This window comes from Lithobates pipiens, unplaced genomic scaffold, assembly GCF_037356315.1.
Source record: "Lithobates pipiens isolate NorthernLeopardFrog02 unplaced genomic scaffold, aLitPip1_a1.2 Scaffold_16, whole genome shotgun sequence".
NCBI classification, from domain to species: domain Eukaryota; kingdom Metazoa; phylum Chordata; class Amphibia; order Anura; family Ranidae; genus Lithobates; species Lithobates pipiens.
The window spans coordinates 72729790-72749430 of record NW_027507748.1 but is presented as its reverse complement, the minus strand read 5'-3'; the positions used below and the strand labels follow the sequence as shown (position 1 = coordinate 72749430).

The following is a 19641-nucleotide window of genomic DNA, read 5'->3' as shown; positions in this document are numbered from 1 at the left end:
TAAATAATTAATTTCAATAAACTGTTTTAAATAGTCATACAAACATATTTGTATATTATATATATTATTGTTTTCAATAACATGGCGTGGGCGGATCTCTGCTAGTCACAGCTAGGCTGTGTCACGCCCCGCGTCTGTTTCAGAATAAGAGGGAGGTGAGGCCTCCATTAATCTAGATGTATTATCCAGCCCCCATTGTGTTTAGCTGGTTAGTGGGCATGGAAGCGGGAGGGAGGGAGTGGGCTGTCATTTACCATTGTGTATACGCCCACATAGTCATATGGGCTGCTCAGATGTGATAGGGAGGACATTCTCAGCATAGAAACTCACTGAAAACAGAGCATGTGCAGAGTTACCCCCACAGTAGCAAAATCCCTAGTTGAATTGGGGAAATGGACAGAAGCTGGATATAGAGAACAGGAAGATCAACCAGTATTTTTCCAGAAAACAAATCTCATAGAGACTCTGAGTATGAACAGCATGTAATACACCATTTATTGATAGTTTTTTTATGATGTGGGTGTAGTGACACTTTAAGGTGAATATTGCAGCAAAAGTGTTTTTTTTAGTTTATCTTTCAATAGGCTATTCAATCTTATTTTTGTCTTGAGCTCTGCTTTAACACACTTCTAAGCGACTTGCAGATTGTATTTGCCAAAAAATGTTCAATTCTTTTCAGTTGTTCTTGTGATTCAAACACCCTGCCAGAGTACGTCCCATAATTCTGTTTTTCATCTTCATATATCACCTGCTTTTTGGACAAGGAATTAGCAGGGTGATGATGTTCATTCATGGGCCAATGAGAGAGGTGACACAGAAAGCTTCAAAGCTGAAGCAGAAAATAGTGGTGTCATCTCCTTGGCTGTGCAGTGCATCTGACACACGAATCACAAGCCTGGCTGAAAGAATTATTTGTCAGTAATATAGCTCACACATACTGCTTATTTAGCTGAAGGAGCTCAAATAATTTAAACAGGTTTTTGAGGTATCCAGCCTGTTCAAGTCATTATTTCTATTCACTTGCATGGTACCTGGAATGTTCCTGTTCACAGTTATACCCAGACACACCAGTCATTGTGTCTTTCACAACAGGGGTCTTAAACAGTATTTTGAGAAGTACGGTATTTAAAGGTTAACTCCACTTACATGGAAACATATATAGTAAATAAAAGAATAATATACAGTGCGTAAAATTATTTGATCCCCTGCAGATTTTGTAAGTTTTCCCACAGAAATGAAGAGTCTCTAAATTTTATCATAGGTGTATTTTAAATGATAGATACAGAATATCAACCAAAAAAGCCAGAAAAAAAATAAAACTATACAAATGATATAAATTAAGTTGCAGTTCAGTGAGTAAAATAAGTATTTGATCTCCAAGCAAAACATGATTTAGTACTTGGTGGAGAAACCCTTGTTGGCAAGCACAGAGGTAAGACGTTTCTTCTGGTTAGTGACCAGATTTGCACACATCTCAGGAGGGATTTTGGTCCACTCTTCTTTACAGATCTTCTCTAAATCCTTAAGGTTTCTTGGCTGTCGCTTGGCAACTCAAAGTTTCAGCTCATTCCATAAATTCTCTACAGGATTAAGTTCTGGAGACTGGCTCGGATACTCCATGACCTTAATGTGCGTCTTCTCGAGGCAAGCCTTTGTAGCCTTGGCAGTGTTTTGGGTCATTGTCATGCTGGAAGACCCCATCCACGACCCATCTTCAGTGTTCTGGCTGAGAGAAGAAGGCTCTCATCCAAGATTTTACAATACACAGGTCCCCGCACATTGGCCCCCAATGTGGCAAAGTTGGCCTTTACCTTTAGCAGAGAAACAGCCCCAAAGCATAATATTTTCACCTCCTTGCTTGAATGTAGGGATGTTTGCATTTTTCACTCTCCAAACAGCTGAGCTGAGTTAATGCCAAAGAGCTAATGCCAAAGAGCTCAATTTTGGTCTAATCTGACCACAGCACTTTTGCCCGATCCTTCTCTGAATCATTTAGATGTTCATTGGCAGACTTCAGACAGGCCTGTACATGTACCTTCCTAAGCGACCTTGCGGCCCAGCAGGATTTCAATCCATGGCAGAGTATTGGGTTGCCGATGTTTTTTTTTGGTGATCGTGGTCCCAACTGCCTTCCCGTGTAGTTCTGGACTGATCCCTCACTTTTCTCATGATCATCCTTACCCCATGAGACAAAATCTTGCATGGAGCTCCAGACTGAGGACGAATGATGGTTATTATGTATTTCTTCCATTTCCAAATAATCATTACAACAGTTGTCTCCTTCTCACCAAGCTTCTTGCTGATGGTCTTGTAAGCCCATTCCAGCCTTGTGCAGGTCTACAATCTTGTCCCTGACATCCTTTGACAGCTCTTTGGTCTTGCCCATTATGGTGGGTTTGAATACAAGAAAGATTCTGTGGACAGGCGTCTTTTATACACATAATGAGTTATCGTTAGGAGTACCTTCTTAAATTGACAGGACAAATCTGTGTACCACATGAGAACATACTGTAGCCAGTCTGCAGGAGACAGAATTATTGTTGGTTGGTAGGGGATCAAATGCTTATTTTACTCGCTGAGATCCTACTCAATTTATAACATTTGTATCATGTGTTTTTTCTGGATTTTTGGTTGACATTCTGTCGCTATCATTTAAAATACACATATGATATAAATTATAGATCTATTTCTCTGTAAGTAGGCAAACTTACAAAATCTGCAGGGGATCAAATAATTATTTCCCCCCACTGTACATATACAATTGCCAAATGACCTGTATTGTAATTTAAGGTTATTAAAAAATACATTTATTTTTAAGTCAAATTTTCAGTAAAATCCAATACAGTATGGCAACCTGTAGTCATTCTGTACAGAAAACCTACAAAAATGTAAATTCCTGCTTGTCTGATCTGATTTTACCAGATGGCTGCACCAAGATACAAGTCAGATTTTGGCCATCCTCTGCAACAGAAATGTCATTTTTGTTTAGATGCTCTCTAAGGCTGGCTCATACATTATACAAATTTCTTATTCAATTCCTTTAGTTTTACCTTCAACTTTGTAGTGCAAGGGCTTACCTGATTGCATACGAATGGAAAGTGTTTAGGTTTGACCTCATATTTTATGGTTTTGGTAAATCTAAAGGAAAATTGTACTAATGTATAATGTAAGGCCAGCCTTAGGGTTTATTATGTCTACAAGGATGCTGACCCTGGCTATTCTGAAGTTAGGAATAAATACCTCCTTTATGTCAGATGAAAGTGAGACATGAAGAGGCCCCCCCATTTCTATAAGGCATTACTGTGCTTGGTTGTAGACCCAAACAATTTGTAGCCCCAATTTTACATAAATAATATACTGTAGTCCTGTAGGGACACATTGAGCTGGGTTGGATAACACTCACCTTCTGTCTGCATAGTCAGCATCGGCACCACCCCACCACACGTCAGAGTCATCCTCGGCATCAGCAGAGTCAAAGTTGTCAATCTCATCAGCAGCAGGACAGCATACAAACTCAACTCCACGGAATTTGTCGATGCCACAGGGCAGGAGCATGCCGTAATCATGGAGACTCATGCCTCTCTCACTGCAGGACTGGAAAACACAAAAACAACATACGTTGTCCCCACACTTCATAATATTTTAAAATTACTTTCAGAAACAAAAAAATCCAAGACCGAGGATCTCAGCAAATTGCATGCAACCAGATGAAGCACCGTGCCTTCCTTTGTAGAATGTAAAGCATTGGATTGCAATAGTGAGCTTACAACCCCACAGAAAATAAATCATTCTAGACTTTAGAAAGAAAAGAGATAGGCTTGGAGCTGGAGGCGCAGCTTAAGTTGAAGGCCTAAATGACTAAGTTGCATTTAGGCTGGGATACAAATAGGGTTAAAAAGTTGAGTGACAAGGGGGTCATACCTGATTGGATAGAGGTGTGTTCACCATGGTCTTAGTAGGGGTGGTCACTTGCCTCATGGTCAGTTGCAGGGGTCTCAGGGATCTTCAAAGGTGGGAGATGGTGGTAAAAATGTGTAAACTAATGGTTGGGCCCATCGCAGGTATGGGTGTCACTTCTATATTTAAGATAAGGCAGTACCAATAGTGGTGTGACTGTACCAAGGCTAAATGGAGTTAAATTGTCCTTGAGTCAGTGCAGTTGCGGTTGAGGGCCTTGAAGTGGAATTGGGGGGGGGGGGGGGAACGACCAGTTGGTAAAATAAATGTGCCTTCAAAGTCCCTAGATCAGAAAATATGTCAGTTGTTATAAAGGATTGTTATAAATTTGATAAAGTTGAAATTTGAAAAGTTTTTTTTTTTTTTTTTTTGTGGATTGGTTGTTTAGTAATTGGCTTCTATGGCCTTTTTAACCCAAAAAATCAATGTCCAGTGGTTTGTTTTGGGTAAAGGTGACTTAGGTGGGGGTAGGGCAACAGGTCATGGCAGCCGCAATACAAAGCAATACCTTAGTCTTGAATCTAGCACACAAATAATGAAGATATTTTACTGTGCAGTAGGTCAAATTTGCAACAAATCCTTTCCAGGGACATAATTTTAAAGGATACATTTTCAAAACCAAGGAGAATATTGCTAAATATCAGACTTAGGTCTTATACACACTAGGATGCACTGCACAGCAATTAATATGTTGAGTTGTGTTGCATTTGCTGGCCTAATCAAAATAAATGCACAAAAAAATTTCGGGCATGCTGATTTTTTTTTCAGCACACCACAATGAATATTTTAGGCATGCTCTGGGGTTATGTTGGAATGTCATTTAAAATGCATGCATGCTGCTTTGCTGTAAATTGAATGCACCAATTTAACCGAGCATTGCTGTAACACGCTGGTGTGAACTGGGCTTAGAATTCTATCCATTAACTCTTTTACATGGCAGAAGAGAACACAAAATGTAAGAAGTAACATTAAAGGGGAGTGCTAGATTATATAATTACATTTTGACCAACACAAGTGCCAAAACTGCAATTTTTAATGAATATGGTGCATTATAAATGAAGCTGTAAAAAGATACAAAATGCATTAAAAACCAAGGACTTTTGGTTATTGCTACAGGTGACAATTCGTTCTCCTTTGTCTCATACATTCACTTATAGAAAACGTACAGCTCCTGAAACCATTCCAGTGATTTTCTAGCAGTCTATGAGAAATTACAGACCTGCAACTAGCAATAGTCAAAAAGAACAGCCATTATCCAAGCCACTAGCAAATGTTTTTTGCTCTTTTTTTCAAAATATATGTATGGTCATATAAGCCTCTAAACCAGGGTTCCGTTGATCTCTAGGGTTTCTCCAGAGGTTCCTTGAGTAATAGGCAATTTTGGCCTCTAATGCCGCGTACACACGTAGCCAACTATCCGGCGGACATAGTCTGACGGACTTCCCGCCGGACTTTCCGAATGAGCTACTTGCCCATACACGGCACTTTTTCAGTGGACTAATATGGCGTACTAAGTCCGCCGGAGTATCCGCCGTACTTTTGAAATGAACGGACTCGCCCACACACGCGGAGAAAAGTCCGCTCATTTTGAGCGCGTCTCCAGGTAGCCGGGGCCAGCGAAGGAGGCGTCGCTGGCCCTGCCACCTGGTATGGACTTAAAGGGGAATCCCTACACCAAAAAAAAAAATCGGCGTGGGGGTCCCCCCCAGGTCCACATCGGACCCTTGTCCGAGCACGCTACCCGGTCGGCCAGGAAAGGGGGTGGGGACAAGCGAGCGCCCCCCCTCCTGAGCCGTGCCAGGCTGCGTGCCCTCAACATGGGGGGGTGCCTTGGTTGTCAGTGCAATAAACTATTTTAACCCTTATGTGTTGTGTTTTATGTTTACTTTTTTCCACAGGTGAATGGGTAGGGGTACATTGTACCCCATACTCATTCACATAGGGTGGGAGGCCGGTATCCGGGGGCCCCCTTATTAAAGGGGGCTCCCGGATTCCGATAAGCCCCTCGCCCGCAGACCCCGACAACCAACAGTCAGGGTTGTCGGGAAGAGGCCCTTGTCCTCATCAACATGGGGACAAGGTGCTTTGGGGTGGGGGGCCGTGCGGCCCCCCCTTCCCCAAGGCACCACCCATGTTGAGGGCACGCGGCCTGGCACGGCTCAGGAGGGGGGGGGGGCGCTCGCTTGTCCCCACCCCCTTTCCTGGCCGGCCGGGTAGCGTGCTCGGACAAGGGTCCGATGTGGACCTAGGGGGGGACTCCCATGCCGATTTTTCGGCGTAGGGATTCCCCTTTAAGTCCATACCAGGTGGCGGGGCCAGCGACGCCTCCTTCGCTGGCCCCGGCTACCTGGAGACGCGCTCAAAATGAGCAGGCTTTTCTCCGGGCGGGAGGACTGGCGCACACAAGGCCGGATTGTCCGTCGAAATGTGAGTCCGGCGGTAAGATTGGAGTGCAAAACTACTTTCCAAGTCTGCTGTAATTTTGGGTAAAAAAAGTCCGCCAGAGGCTACACACGGGCGGATTGTCCTGCAGACTTAAGTTTGCCGGACTTTTCCACCGGATTGTTTGATCGTGTGTACGCAGCATAAGGTTGCTGTTCCATCAATCTTTTTGGCTAGTAATTCTTCATAATGCCCAAAAATTTAAAGGTGCATTTTTCCCACTGACCATCACACTAATATATCATGAGCTGTAGATATAGTAACTTTTAACAGGGGTTTCCGGAGACTGGACGTCTTGTAGTCATCGCCCCATCCCCACGCCTTGTAGTCATCGACCCATCCCCACGCCTTGTAGTCATCGCCCCATCCCCACGCCTTGTAGTCATCGCCCCATCCCCACGCCTTGTAGTCATCGCCCCATCCCCACGCCTTGTAGTCATCGCCCCATCCCCACGCCTTGTAGTCATCGCCCCATCCCCACGCCTTGTAGTCATCGCCCCATCCCCACGCCTTGTACTCATCGCCCCATCCCCACGCCTTGTAGTCATCGCCCCATCCCCACGCCTTGTAGTCATCGCCCCATCCCCACGCCTTGTAGTCATCGCCCCATCCCCACGCCTTGTAGTCATCGCCCCATCCCCACGCCTTGTAGTCATCGCCCCATCCCCACGCCTTGTAGTCATCATCCCATCCCCACATCTTTTAGTCATCCCCACGTCGTGTAGTCATCACCCCACCCCCACGTCTTGTAGTCATCACCCCACCCCCACGTCGTGTAGTCATCACCCCACCCCCACGTCGTGTAGTCATCACCCCACCCCCACGTCGTGTAGTCATCACCCCACCCCCACGTCGTGTAGTCATCACCCCACCCCCACGTCTTGTAGTCATCACCCCATCCCCACATCTTGTAGTCATCATCCCATCCCCATAATCATTCATGTGCAGTATGGCAAAACTTCTTTTTGAAATGCTGTGTTCTGATGGAGGTAGAGGTAGAGTCCTTATTACTGTCTGGGCACCCCTTGCACTTCAGTAGCTACAATATTTATTAATATGTTTCATTAATACATGCCGAAATCAGTGAAGCTTACCAATGTTTTGTTATTATCACTTCATAGTCCACTCTCTAACCTGTAAGATCAGTGAGGTACCACTTACTAAAATATACAGTTGATAAGAATGGGACTCTAACCTGTATTCTTCCAAGTCACATTAATAGGTCATCCACAATAGGTCACGACTAAGGCTATTGCCGCAACGCGTCAGTTTATTGTTTTATTGTCACTCTGATATACCAATAAACAACACTTCAAGGATTACAGTGTTGCCGGCTGTTCTTACTAGTCATACTGATTCCACCCAAATAAACCATCTCCTCCAAGCCACTATATGGTAAAATGCATCAAGGAGAGGCCGGCTTATTTGGATGGAATCAATAGAGCTATGATCTAGTGTGGATTATCTATTAATACGACCTGGAAGAATACAGGTCTAAATGCGGTTCTTGTCTATGTATTTTTGTGTGATGACAAGCAAAAACAACTTTTTCTGGAATCTGTACCAGGAGTCTAGAGATCAAAGTAGGAGCAGGTCTTCAGTAGTGTGCTGGAACTTGGATATTGTCAAAGGCGCCACTTACTATTATTTTGCCTCTAAGCATCAGCACAGAATGTGATTTCATCATCAACAAAAAAAGCCCAACAAGCTAGACATCTGCTGTTATTTTTGTAGATGCCTTGTTGACCCGGATCTTGAAATCCATCCAACCATGCCACAGGTTGGAGATAATCATTGGAAGTGATGCCATAGGTTTGATTGCTCTGAGGCTTTCGAAGTGCATGTTAAAATAGATTTTCAGACAGTGTTACTGTGATTGCAACGTTTTTCTTTCTTATAGAGAAAACAGAACTAGATTTTTACTGCAAAGGTGACACACGTTTGGAAGCTGAGTCAGGGAAAAAGACTGCGGCCTGAAATTAGTGAGATTTATAACCATGAATGCAGAGAGTTTCACAATCCAAATCACAGATAGACAATCGTATTACAATCTGGCAGTTTAGCATTATGCAAATTAGTGCCAACCACAACAATATTTATTGGCAAGGTTATACCTCTCTCCAGCAATTTATACATTTTGATGCTAATAAAGTGCAACTGTCTTGAAACAATAAACATAACGCTGAACATAGAGGGTTAAGAGAGAGAGGCAATCGATGCACTTGGACCTTCCAAATATGACAGTTGCTGTATTTTGAAAGTGTTATGTTCAAGGTCTACACTGTGTGCCTCCAAGACTGGCCTGTCCTACGGCAGTTCACACAGGCTAGACAGAGATACTGTTAGCTGTGACAAATTCCACACACAAACACCTAAATACAAAACTAAACTAATCCTTATAGCATCTATAAACAGGGGACAAGGGCAAATTTTCCTATCTGCCTCTTGTATGGATTTCTTGAAAATTAGTGCACTTTAAAGTGAATTTGTGCTTTGCACATGTAGGAAAAAGAAACAGGTTTACATTGGTAAGGTGGATGTCCACAAATGCATATACCTACCCTACCTTTCTGCTTGTGTGGTTTAGCCACAGGGAGCAGAGAAAAGCCCCATGTAAGGTTGGCCACAGATGGATCGTTTTAATTTTTTTTTAAAAAAGATTCTTTCATTCACACAAGCAAGGCAGATGGAAGAAACCAAATCATTGAGACATTGTATTCTGACTCACCATTGTCAGAATACACTGATTAGCAGCTTCAGTTGCTGCTCACCATTCCCAATCGACTTCTGTCGAGTAGGGATGGCCAAGCATGAATCGAAATCCACCCAGTTCCTACTGAACTCACAAGAATCATAGTTTACACTGGTCTGTATAATCTCCAAATGGCAATACTGATAGTCCCACTGCTGACACATGTTGCACGATAACCCAGTGTACCAGATATGACCTTCCGATCCCAACGATAAATGCAGCAGCAAAAAGAGCAAAGAAAAGATAAGTATGTATTGCTGTGTATCAGCTAAATAAAGCAAACCCAAATGGGCAAAGCACAGCTTTACTTTAAGCAGAGATAAACCAGCGGCTAGTACACTAATCTGCAGAGATCACGGTCCAATGCACGTTTGCTGTATTTACAAAAAAAAGTTGGCCAACCAACTGACATGAATGAAGTGCTCACTCTACGTATGACTGCATTTTCATTGACATCAAAGTATTAGGAAAGCCCTGTAACCGAACACACACATAATAATATAGAGTATATAGTTTTATTTATTTTTTAACTCCTGAGAAGAGAGACAGGACTGAGCGCCCTAAGCATACTGTATTAATGATATATATTTTTACAGCATTTCATTTAAGAATTTTAATTATTAAAATAATTGTAAAAAAATTGTCTCTTTAAATGTGTTGATTTTGTGTTTCTCTTAAAGCGGAGGTCCACCCTAAAATGGACCTTCCGCTCATCGGAATCCTCCCCCCCTCCGGCGCCACAATTGGCACCTTTCAGGGGGGAGGGGGGTGCAGTTACCTGGATAATCCAGGTAACTGCACCCACTTCCGGGATAGCTCTCTGCGGAAAGGGGCGTAGATTACGCCCCTTTCCGCAAGTGCCCGCCCCCTTCCGCAAGTGCCCCGCTGCCTGCTGGGAAACACACAGATCCCAGAGGCAGCGGGGACCGTCCTTATTGCGCAGCGCTACTCGCGCATGCGCAGTAGGGAACCGGGAAATGAAGCTGAAAGGCTCCATTTCCTGATTCCCATAACCAAGATGGCGGCGGCAGCACCCGAGTACCGATCTAGAGATCGGCTTCGGGTGCCGACATCGCGGGCACGCTGGACAGGTAAGTGTCACTATTTTAAAAGTCAGCAGCTGCAGTATTTGTAGCTGCTGGCTTTAAAAAAAAAAAAAAAAAAACGCGGAGTCCCGGCGGACTCCCGCTTTAAGGCTCCTCTCTGCTTCCATTAACCCTGCAGTTGCTTATTAATTGCAAATGTTTATATAACCCTAAAGGCATAAAAACCCAGGGTATTCTTGTAACACATTTGATTGTGAAGTGCAGTGCAATGGGCTTCTGAACTCAAAACACATATCAAAACAGTAATGTGAAATATAGTCTATTGTTTTCAGCCAAGAAAGCTGCCATCTTGGAATCTGTTTAATCTTCAACTGCCATTGCTGCAAATGTAATCAGTTATGACATCAGTAATTGAAGGGTTTGACAGTTTGGTTGAGAGCACAACCAATGGAAGTGTTACAAATGTGGGAAACTGAATTTTTTATAAACTGTTAAATGGATGGGTTAACTTCTGCTTTAAAGTAGCAGATAGTAGTCATGACCCTTCCATAAAAAAATAGATGAAATACACCTCATGGAGGAATTAACCCATGTTAACCAGATGGCAGTCAAGAGTGACATGTGCTCCGGTCGACTGCATTTAAGTACATTTATTTTGTTTTTTCCATATGCATAATAAAGTTCTTTCCATCATGATTTTCTGATTACTTTATCTAACCATACACACGGAATATAACATGTCATTACATAGAGTGTTAGAAATCTGTAGTACCTCTTTGGCTACTGTGTGCCAGTGGAGATGAGTCTCACAAATATCCATTCTTTCCTGATGGAGGAATCTGCATTTATCTGGAACCAGAAGAGCATCGCTTACGAATTCCCCAACTGGAAAAAAAAAACAAAAAAAAAAAACAACAAATCGTAAATAGTTTAATCTAAAATAATATGAAGCATTGCGTCTAAAACATGCATTTCCATTCATCTTCACATTTCACAGAACTCTAAACTCACATTATAAAGACTTATAAACTCCCTTATGTGGATAACTGCTAAATTTGACCTAAAATGTGTGCATAGCCAATTTATTTTTGTTTGCGGATGAAGTAAAAAAAAGTGTTAAAACCTGTCAAGTTATTTGCTGCTGAGTCCAGTAATGGAGATATTCCCTCACTTTCTGTCCTGAAAAAACAAAAGGAAGCGAGGGAAATTCCCCTCCTAGACAGTTGAACAGGCCAGGTGTCCATTGGAAGATTTACCTTAATCTTTTCCTTTGGTGATAATTCTAACATTTTGTATTTTCCAACATTTTGTCTCAATAATAGTCACTAGAACAACTAGAGGAGTAAATCTCCGCAATGTGGACACAGACAGCAATACAAACTTTACAGATTGTCTAAATCCTTTGCCATTCTATCCAAAACATTAAAAAGTCTTGCTTTTGCATACATTAAAAGTAAACCTGTGCTTTTGCCCATTTGATGTATGTGGGCTGTAGCCTATGCTTTGCCCTACAGGATCAGTGATTTCCTGTGGCAGAACTTCCCAAGAATATTGCCATCTACCAGAATTTGTACGATAAATTCAAAAGTACCAAGTAATATAAAAAAGGCTTGCAGATCTGACGGCTGTTACCCAAGGATTTTTCATCACTTGTCTATGGATTTTACTGCATGCAAATAACAAACATTTTAAGATATCCAATTTTTTGGAAATCCTTTAGTAAACTTTTTCCAGTCTTATGAGCTTCAAAAACAAGTTTCTGGATCTCTCTTTTGATTAGGCTATTATTGTACCTCTACATAGTTTTAATCTGAAAATTGTATTTTTATTTTTTTCACAAGTGCATCTGAACCAGGACACCAACTAGGACTGGAAAACCCAAATGTAATGGTTCTCTTTTTACGATTCATCTGAGCGAGTCACACGATCTTCTATCCATTACCTAATTTTTTAGGTTGTATATTCAATAAATACATATATACATATACATATATATATATATATACACACACACACACACACATTACTATATATATATATATATATATATATAAAATGTGAACTGTAAAAGCTAAACTCCAGGCAGATACAAAAGACAAATATGAATGTAGCTCTGTATTCATTAACACATCCTTAAATTAATTTTTGTAAACACAAGCAATGCACTGTAGGAACTTTAATAGGGGATCACAAGAGGCAGATATGCTAAAGTGGTGACTTTTAATATTAGGACCAGTGGTGGTTCATCCATACGGGGCGCTGCCCTCCTAATCCATTGCCCTGCCCCTAATTTACATACAGGGCAACAGATGCATGGATTCCAATGGATTTTTTTTTCAGGCGCACATGAATTGAGCCTGAGGCCTAAAAGGGTGGGCTCTGTGTGCCCCAAGCCCACCCAGTCTTGTGACAGTAGCGAATTGGAGGGCGGGGTGTTGGGTGGCAGTGGACGGATTGATCCCCCCCCCCCAAAATTTACCACCAGCCACCACTGATTAGGGCACTTACCTGTCCTGGAATCCAGCAATGTCAGCACCCCAGCTGATGTTTCTATCAGCTCTCTGGTTCTGCTGCTGCCATAGCATGCAACGGAAACCGGTAGTGAAGCCTTGTGGCTTTATAGCCGATTCCCTACTGCGCATACACAAAGTGTGCAGGGCTTTCTGAATGGCCCGGTGGTGGGGAAGGAGGCCGAACTCCTCGGCGAAGTCCAACGGAAGTGGGGACAGGTACCCTCCCTCCCCCCCCCCCAAAGGTGCCAAATTAATCACCGGAGGGGTGGGAGGAGACATAAGTGGAGCTTCCACTTTTGGGTGGAACTCCACTTTAAGTACAGCTCAGACTTGAAGAGCTAGAATGACACAAAAAGTCAGTTATGATGCAGTGTAAGAAGCAGTTAATATATGAAGAGGGCAGAGAAATGCTGATTAGCGCGCTACTTCTCTATTCACTGTCCAGTCACAAGCTGGGGATAGGAATACCTAAATATGCTACTTAACTGCAGAAATGTAAATCTCAAGATTGAATGGACAGAAATATAAATCCTTGGGCTTTGTAGAAGATTGACTTATGTCTTCGATTAAGACAGGTATATACTTTAGCAGTAACCCATGAAGGAATCCAAAGAATGACTGTGGGTACACAAACATTTTCTTACAACTCTTTGCTTGTCTGACAATGAGGTAATCTAAGGACGCATGTATACTGTGGGCCTTCACTACAGCTTGAGTACACCCAGTGTAGAGCTTGTCAAAACCTGCTGTCAAGGATCTGTTAACATTGTCAGTTGAGCAATTCAGCTTCATAGCGGGAAGTGAATCCGGACGAAAGATGGGATTGCTGGCAGATTGCTAAACACAAGATATGCGACACCCTGCTGTGACGAAACATGGCGCAGCCTCCGCTTCAACACTTAAATCTGAAATAATAGATGTGTTTGCAGCACAGGTGGCTCCATCACAAAAGCAGAACAAAGTTTACAGAGTGGCTGTGACCTGAGACCTCAGAAGACGTGGCTTGATACTTAAAGAGGAGCTGCACAAAAAAAAAAAATATTAAAAGCCAGCAGCTACTAATATTGCAGCTGCTGACTTTTAATAATATCACACTTACCTGTCCCAGGTTCCAGCGATGTCGGCGGCAGATGACGAGCGATCGCTCGTCTCGCTGCAGCCACCGCCACCATCCTCTGTCAGGGAATCGGGAAGTGAAGCAAGAGGGCTTCACTGCCCGGTTCCCTACTGCGCATGCGCGAGTCGCGCTGCGCTGGTTCCCCGCTGTGTCTCTGGGAACTGTGTGTTTCCCAGAACACAACGGGGGGTGGGGGGGGGGGGGGGCGGAGCCATGCGGCGGTGGGCGGAGCCATGCGGCGGTCTGGCCGGAAGTGGGTGCAGTTACCTGGATTATCCAGGTAACTGCACCCCCCTCCCCCCCGAAAGGTGCCGATTGTGGCACCGGAGGGGGGGAGGGATAATACTAGCGGAACTTCCCCTTTAGGGTGAAGAACCGCTTTAAAAAGAAAGGGAAAAAAGCAAATGATTTTGCTCTAGAGTGCTGCTAACTCACCAATGTTTTAAAAGGACTTTGATAAAAGTTTTAGTTAAACAAAACAATCTTTCAAAACAAGTCTAAGGCTAGGTTCACATTGCTGCGATGCGGGAACGCCGCGAATCCGCGGCGTTTTCCCGCATCGCACGACTCCCGCCGGCAGTTCACACTGTCCTATGCGGACGGCTGGGGGTGTCAATGTTATGTTAATGACACCCCCAGATCCGTCGGCATATTGCAGTGCGATCTGCCGACTCGCACAGGAATCGGATCGCATGGTGTGAACCCCCATGCGATCCGATTCTGTTGCGGACCCAAAAAAGGGTCCCGTGCGAGTTTGCTGCGGGACCGCTGCGAGTTCAGCCATACTATCTCTATGGCTGAACTCGCATCGCTACGGAGATCGGATGTGATTTGCTGTGCGAATCACATCCGGTTCTCCCCCCGCAGCGGTGTGAACCCAGCCTAAGGCTCCATGCACACTGGAGCTGATAAACTGCAGTTTATTGGAGTTTGGGCTTTTTTTGTAAAAGCCCATAAACTCCACTCTGTTAGCCTATGTGTCCATGCACACATGGACGTTTTTCAGCTTTAATGAGCAGTGGAGTTTATGGGCTTTTTTCTGAACGCCAGAAATTCGTGTTCAAAGTGCCGTTTTTCACCGCCAAAAAACGACAAACGCTGATAAACGCTCATAAACGCGCGTTAGTGTTCAGCATTCTATTTTTTCAATGCATTGTGGGAGTTTGGAATGTACTGTGGAATTTTTGGAGTGTCCTCTGTGTATTTTTATTAAAAAAGCCCATAAACGCTAACGCTCATAAACGCTAGTACAAAACGCTGTTAAAAGCAAGTTTTTCAACCAGCGTTTTCTGCCAGAAATCTGGCGTCCAGAAAAAGCTTTTTTGAGCTTCAGTGTGCATGGAACCTAATTTTGTGGACAAGAGGGCACAAAAAAAAAAAAAAAACAGACGCAAATACAGCCCAAAGCAGTCAGTGCACTGGATGCTTTTACATTATGGAGATTGACTTTGGTCCAGGAAAGACAATGAACTAGGGCAGTGATGGCGAACCTTGGCACCGCAGATGTTTTGGAACTACAATTCCTATGATGTTAAACTACACTGCAGAGTACATGTGCATCATGGGAAATGTAGTTCCAAAACATCTGGGGTGCCAAGGTTAACCATCACCGAACTAGGGGTTCTTACAAACATTAAAGAAATAACAGCATACTGTTGGACCACATTTTCTGGTTCTGTCCACAGATCCAGGGAGTTCTGGTTGTTTCCTTGTAGCTTTATACATTTCTTCATATCTCATGTACATTTATTGGTACCCTCAAGGAGCTTACAATCTAAGGTTCCCAACTCACATTCATATACTGGGGCTAATTTAGACAAGTCTTTGGAGCGTGTGAAGAAATCAGAGTACCTGGAGGAAACCCACTCAGGCACAGGGAGACCAGAACATGCAAACTCCAGGCAGGTACTATCCTGGTTGGGATTCGAACCAGCGACTCTTTTTACTGCTAGGCAAGAGTGCTATCCACTACACCACTGTGCCGCCCACTACACCACTTTGCAGGCCATTGAATTTTCTAATATAACTTAATGTGCCACCCCAATAGGAGGATGGCTTACATCATTATTTCTCCTGTATTTTACTGTTTGACCACTATGCTGACAAGACATCTCTCATACTGTTGTATTTATGTAAAGAGCGGCATAAAGAACCTTTTTTGAACATGTCAATCTAAAGCATCAGAGAAATGGTATTTTACTAACAATTCTTGCACAGATATTGGCTTGAAATGTCAACTGTTCTGGTTAGATTTATTTTGGATGTTTATCCATAAAAGTCTTATCTCTATTTATATACCGTCCATCCTTTTTTTGGAAATTAGAGGTTACACATCTGGGAATGCCCTATAGTAAGTAGCACTACAAGCCTGCCTGTGTCGACTGGCTTTGGTTCACTTCAAATTGGTGTTGCATTCCTATAAGTCAATGGGAATGCAAAACAAACTAAAAGCAGGTCAAATGTACATGTAAAAGCCTTAATCTGTCTGGTATCAACAGTCTCCAGGTGATAAAGGAGAGGACACGAGAACCACTGCTGGGTGACGCGTTTCGAAGGACTACCTTCTTCCCCAGAGCCCTGCGGAAGAAGATGTTCCTTCGAAATACCTCACCCAGCAGTGGTTCTAGTATCCTCTCCTTTGTCACCTGGAGACTGTTGATACCAGACCGATTAAGGCTTTTACATTGCGGTTTTCCTTCACATGTTTGTGAGTCGTTTTTAATTATTTTATTAAACTTATCAAAGGATAATGCACAAGGCTGGTGCACCCTCTCTCTCTTTTTTTTCTTGTTTGACTGCTAGGATATCCCTATCCTGGAGGGCAGCAAAGCCTGATACATTGTCCATATCAAACGCTAGATCACCTGATCAACACACTTGTGCGCAAGAGTATTTGTTTGCTGCTATCAAATGCACATGTGAATGAATTCTGAATGATATAAACAAAAGCCCAAAGCCCCTTGATTCAGTACACAATTAGCTAATTTCGAAGAACAATATTATTTGGGAGTGATAAATTGAACATTGATCTTTATAATGACAAATATTAAGGTTATAATTGGAAAGAAGTCAATAGGGCCTATGAAGACAACTATGCCGTTCTTGCTGTGAAGTATGGGGGGGTGGGGTCTCTCTTGATTTGAGCTACAATGGCACAGGGAATTTAGTCAACATTTGTGGCAAGATGATTGCAACATCTAATCAGAATATATTGGAAACAATTTGCATTCCTCAACCTAGAAGATGTCCGTGGTACTCACTTAGACTTTCCATGATGAAGGATTAGAAGAAAAGCCAAGTTGACTTTTTACTGGCCTTCAGCATAAAAGAGTGAAGATTCTTGAGTGGCCATCACAATGTCCTGACCTCAGGCCCACTGAATTATTTTGTTAGATCTCAAACATGCAGTTCATGCTCAACAACCAAAGAATTTGAAGGGCCTGGAGACTTTTTGCTGAGAAGAACTGACAGCTTTATCACATTAGAAAATAAAGGGCTCATTCACAACTATCATAGAAGACAAAAGGCCTAAAGGGGACAATACACAATAAGATTTAAAAATATACAAACTTTTCAACGGGGCAATTGTATTATTTCCCTTTATTGGTACCGTTTGCTTAAATAATTTCGCTACATCATGATGCCAAATAGCAAAGTTGAATCACACTAAAAATACAAGAAATAGGTTTGGTTAAATCACTCATGTTTTCTTAGAAAGGGTGATCTTCATTCACATTCTACTTGGGGTATGTAAACTTATTAGCACAATTATAAACTGATGATCAATGAATTGTTCCAAAGATAAGTGTGCATGAAGATCAAAAATCATTATTGTACCTCCCCCCTTGTTTTGCAGCTCACCTTTATTTCTACATAGTCTGGGGATAGTAGTGTCTCCCATGCTCAGGAACTCTGCAACTCCATTACAAGTGTTATGCTAAAGACAAAATGGACTGACCAATATTCTCTAAGGCCAGATCCCTGTTCTCCTTCCCAGCTCATGAGTCAGATTTTAATTGAGCTACAGGGATCTGGTAATCCTCATGCCAGCATCAAGGCAGTACCCTATTGAGTTCTGGGCTGCAAAATCAACATTGACAATATTTAAGACAGTTGTAATTATAATTCAACAGATCTACAAGGTTTCAGACCGGTGACCAGTCACAACTATCCCTACGCTATACTGCAAGCAAGAGGATAGAGCCGCTGAACTACCACTCCTTACATGCCATAATAAATGCTATACTGTACTTTGCCTTTAAAAAAAGGGAACAATAATAATTTTCACTGAATAAGAAAATGCTTAACATTCTTCAAATAACTGCAGTAGTTTCTAAAATCTATACCATTCCACATTTAATTAGATGTATGTAGAAGTGTCTTTATATAGATAAAGATTGCTTTTGCATAAAATAAGAAAATTAGATCTGACCATTTGGGTCAAGTGTTGTAGTGACAAAGATTAGGACGGCATACTTGGTTTGTCGGTATAATTTTAAGTTTGTGATCCTTAGCTATATTTTGCTTATGTCCCACATTCATAGTATTCTCAGATATTACTTGGCAATCATATATGGCCCATAATTTACCAACACAAATTTTAGCTACAAATGCTCTGATTTTAACAAAATGTTATCCTGACTCTAGGACAGGTTTGGCAAGTTGGATACCACTGGCAACTATACCGTCTTCAAGAGATGGGTAAGTGTCCTCCAAGAAAGATGAGTGGAGAGACATTTGCCTATCCTCAGCAATGCTGGTATCTTCTGCAGCTTGTAGGGTTTAATCATCTCTGCACTAAAACTGCTGTCAATTACTGCCTGCCTTCTGAATGAGAAAAAGGGAGGATTAGGATCTGGACATTAAACAAACTGCAAACTTGCTGCATGTGACAAAGAGTGTCTCCAATGGTTGGTAAAGTTCATCACCATTCCCAGGGTGACCATACATGGCCCAATCATCACTCTAGTGTCACATCAACCTATTTTCAGATGCTTTATGGCCAACCTAGAGCTCCTACAATTTTTGTTCATGTATCACTGTGTTATACAGTGGTATGAAAATGTGTTTGCCCCCTTCCTCATTTCCTGTTCCTTTGCATGTTTGTCACACTTAAGTGTTTCGGAACATCAAACCAATTTAAACAATAGTCAAGGACAACACAAGTAAACACAAAATGCAATTTGTAAATGAAGGTGTTTATTATTAAAGGTGAAAAAAAATCCAAACCATCATGGCCCTGTGTGAAAAAGTGATTGCCCCCCTTGTTAAAACATACTATAACTGTGGTTGTCCACACCTGAGTTCAATTTCTCTAGCCACACCCAGGCCTGATTATTGCCACACCTGTTCACAATCAAGGCATCACTTAAATAGGAGCTGCTTGACACAGTAAGGTCCACCAGAAGATCCTTAAAAGCTACACATCATGCCGAGACCCAAAGAAATTCAGGAACAATTGAGAAAGAAAGTAATTGAGATCTATCAGTCTGGAAAGGGTTATAAAGCCATTTCCAAAGCTTTGGGAATCCAGCGAACCACAGTGAGTGCCATTATCCACAAATGGCGAAGACATGGAACAGTGGTGAACCTTCCCAGGAGTGGCCGGCCGCCCAAAATTACCCCAAGAGCGCAGCGACGACTCATCCAAGAGGTCACAAAAGACCCCACAACAACGTCCAAGGAACTGCAGGCCTCACTTGCCTCAGTTAAGGTCAGCGTTCATGCCTCCACCATCAGGAAAAGACTGGGCAAAAATGGCCTGCATGGCAGAGTTCCAAGGAGAAAACCACTGCTGAGCAAAAAGAACATCAA

At 42.6% G+C, this 19641-nt stretch overlaps 1 protein-coding gene across 4 annotated transcripts in view; it reads right to left on the bottom strand.

Annotated features, from left to right (window-relative positions):
* Window positions 1–19641, bottom strand: part of APP (amyloid beta precursor protein) — a 349255-nt gene that overhangs the window by 115613 nt on the left and 214001 nt on the right. For all 4 annotated transcript variants that reach the window (XM_077480033.1, XM_077480032.1, XM_077480035.1 and 1 more), the window contains exons 4-5: window positions 10970–11082; window positions 3404–3594 (exon numbers count right to left, since the gene is read on the bottom strand). In XM_077480033.1, coding sequence (XP_077336159.1) covers window positions 3404–3594; window positions 10970–11082 — 304 coding nt within the window. The remainder of the gene's footprint in view (window positions 1–3403; window positions 3595–10969; window positions 11083–19641) is intronic.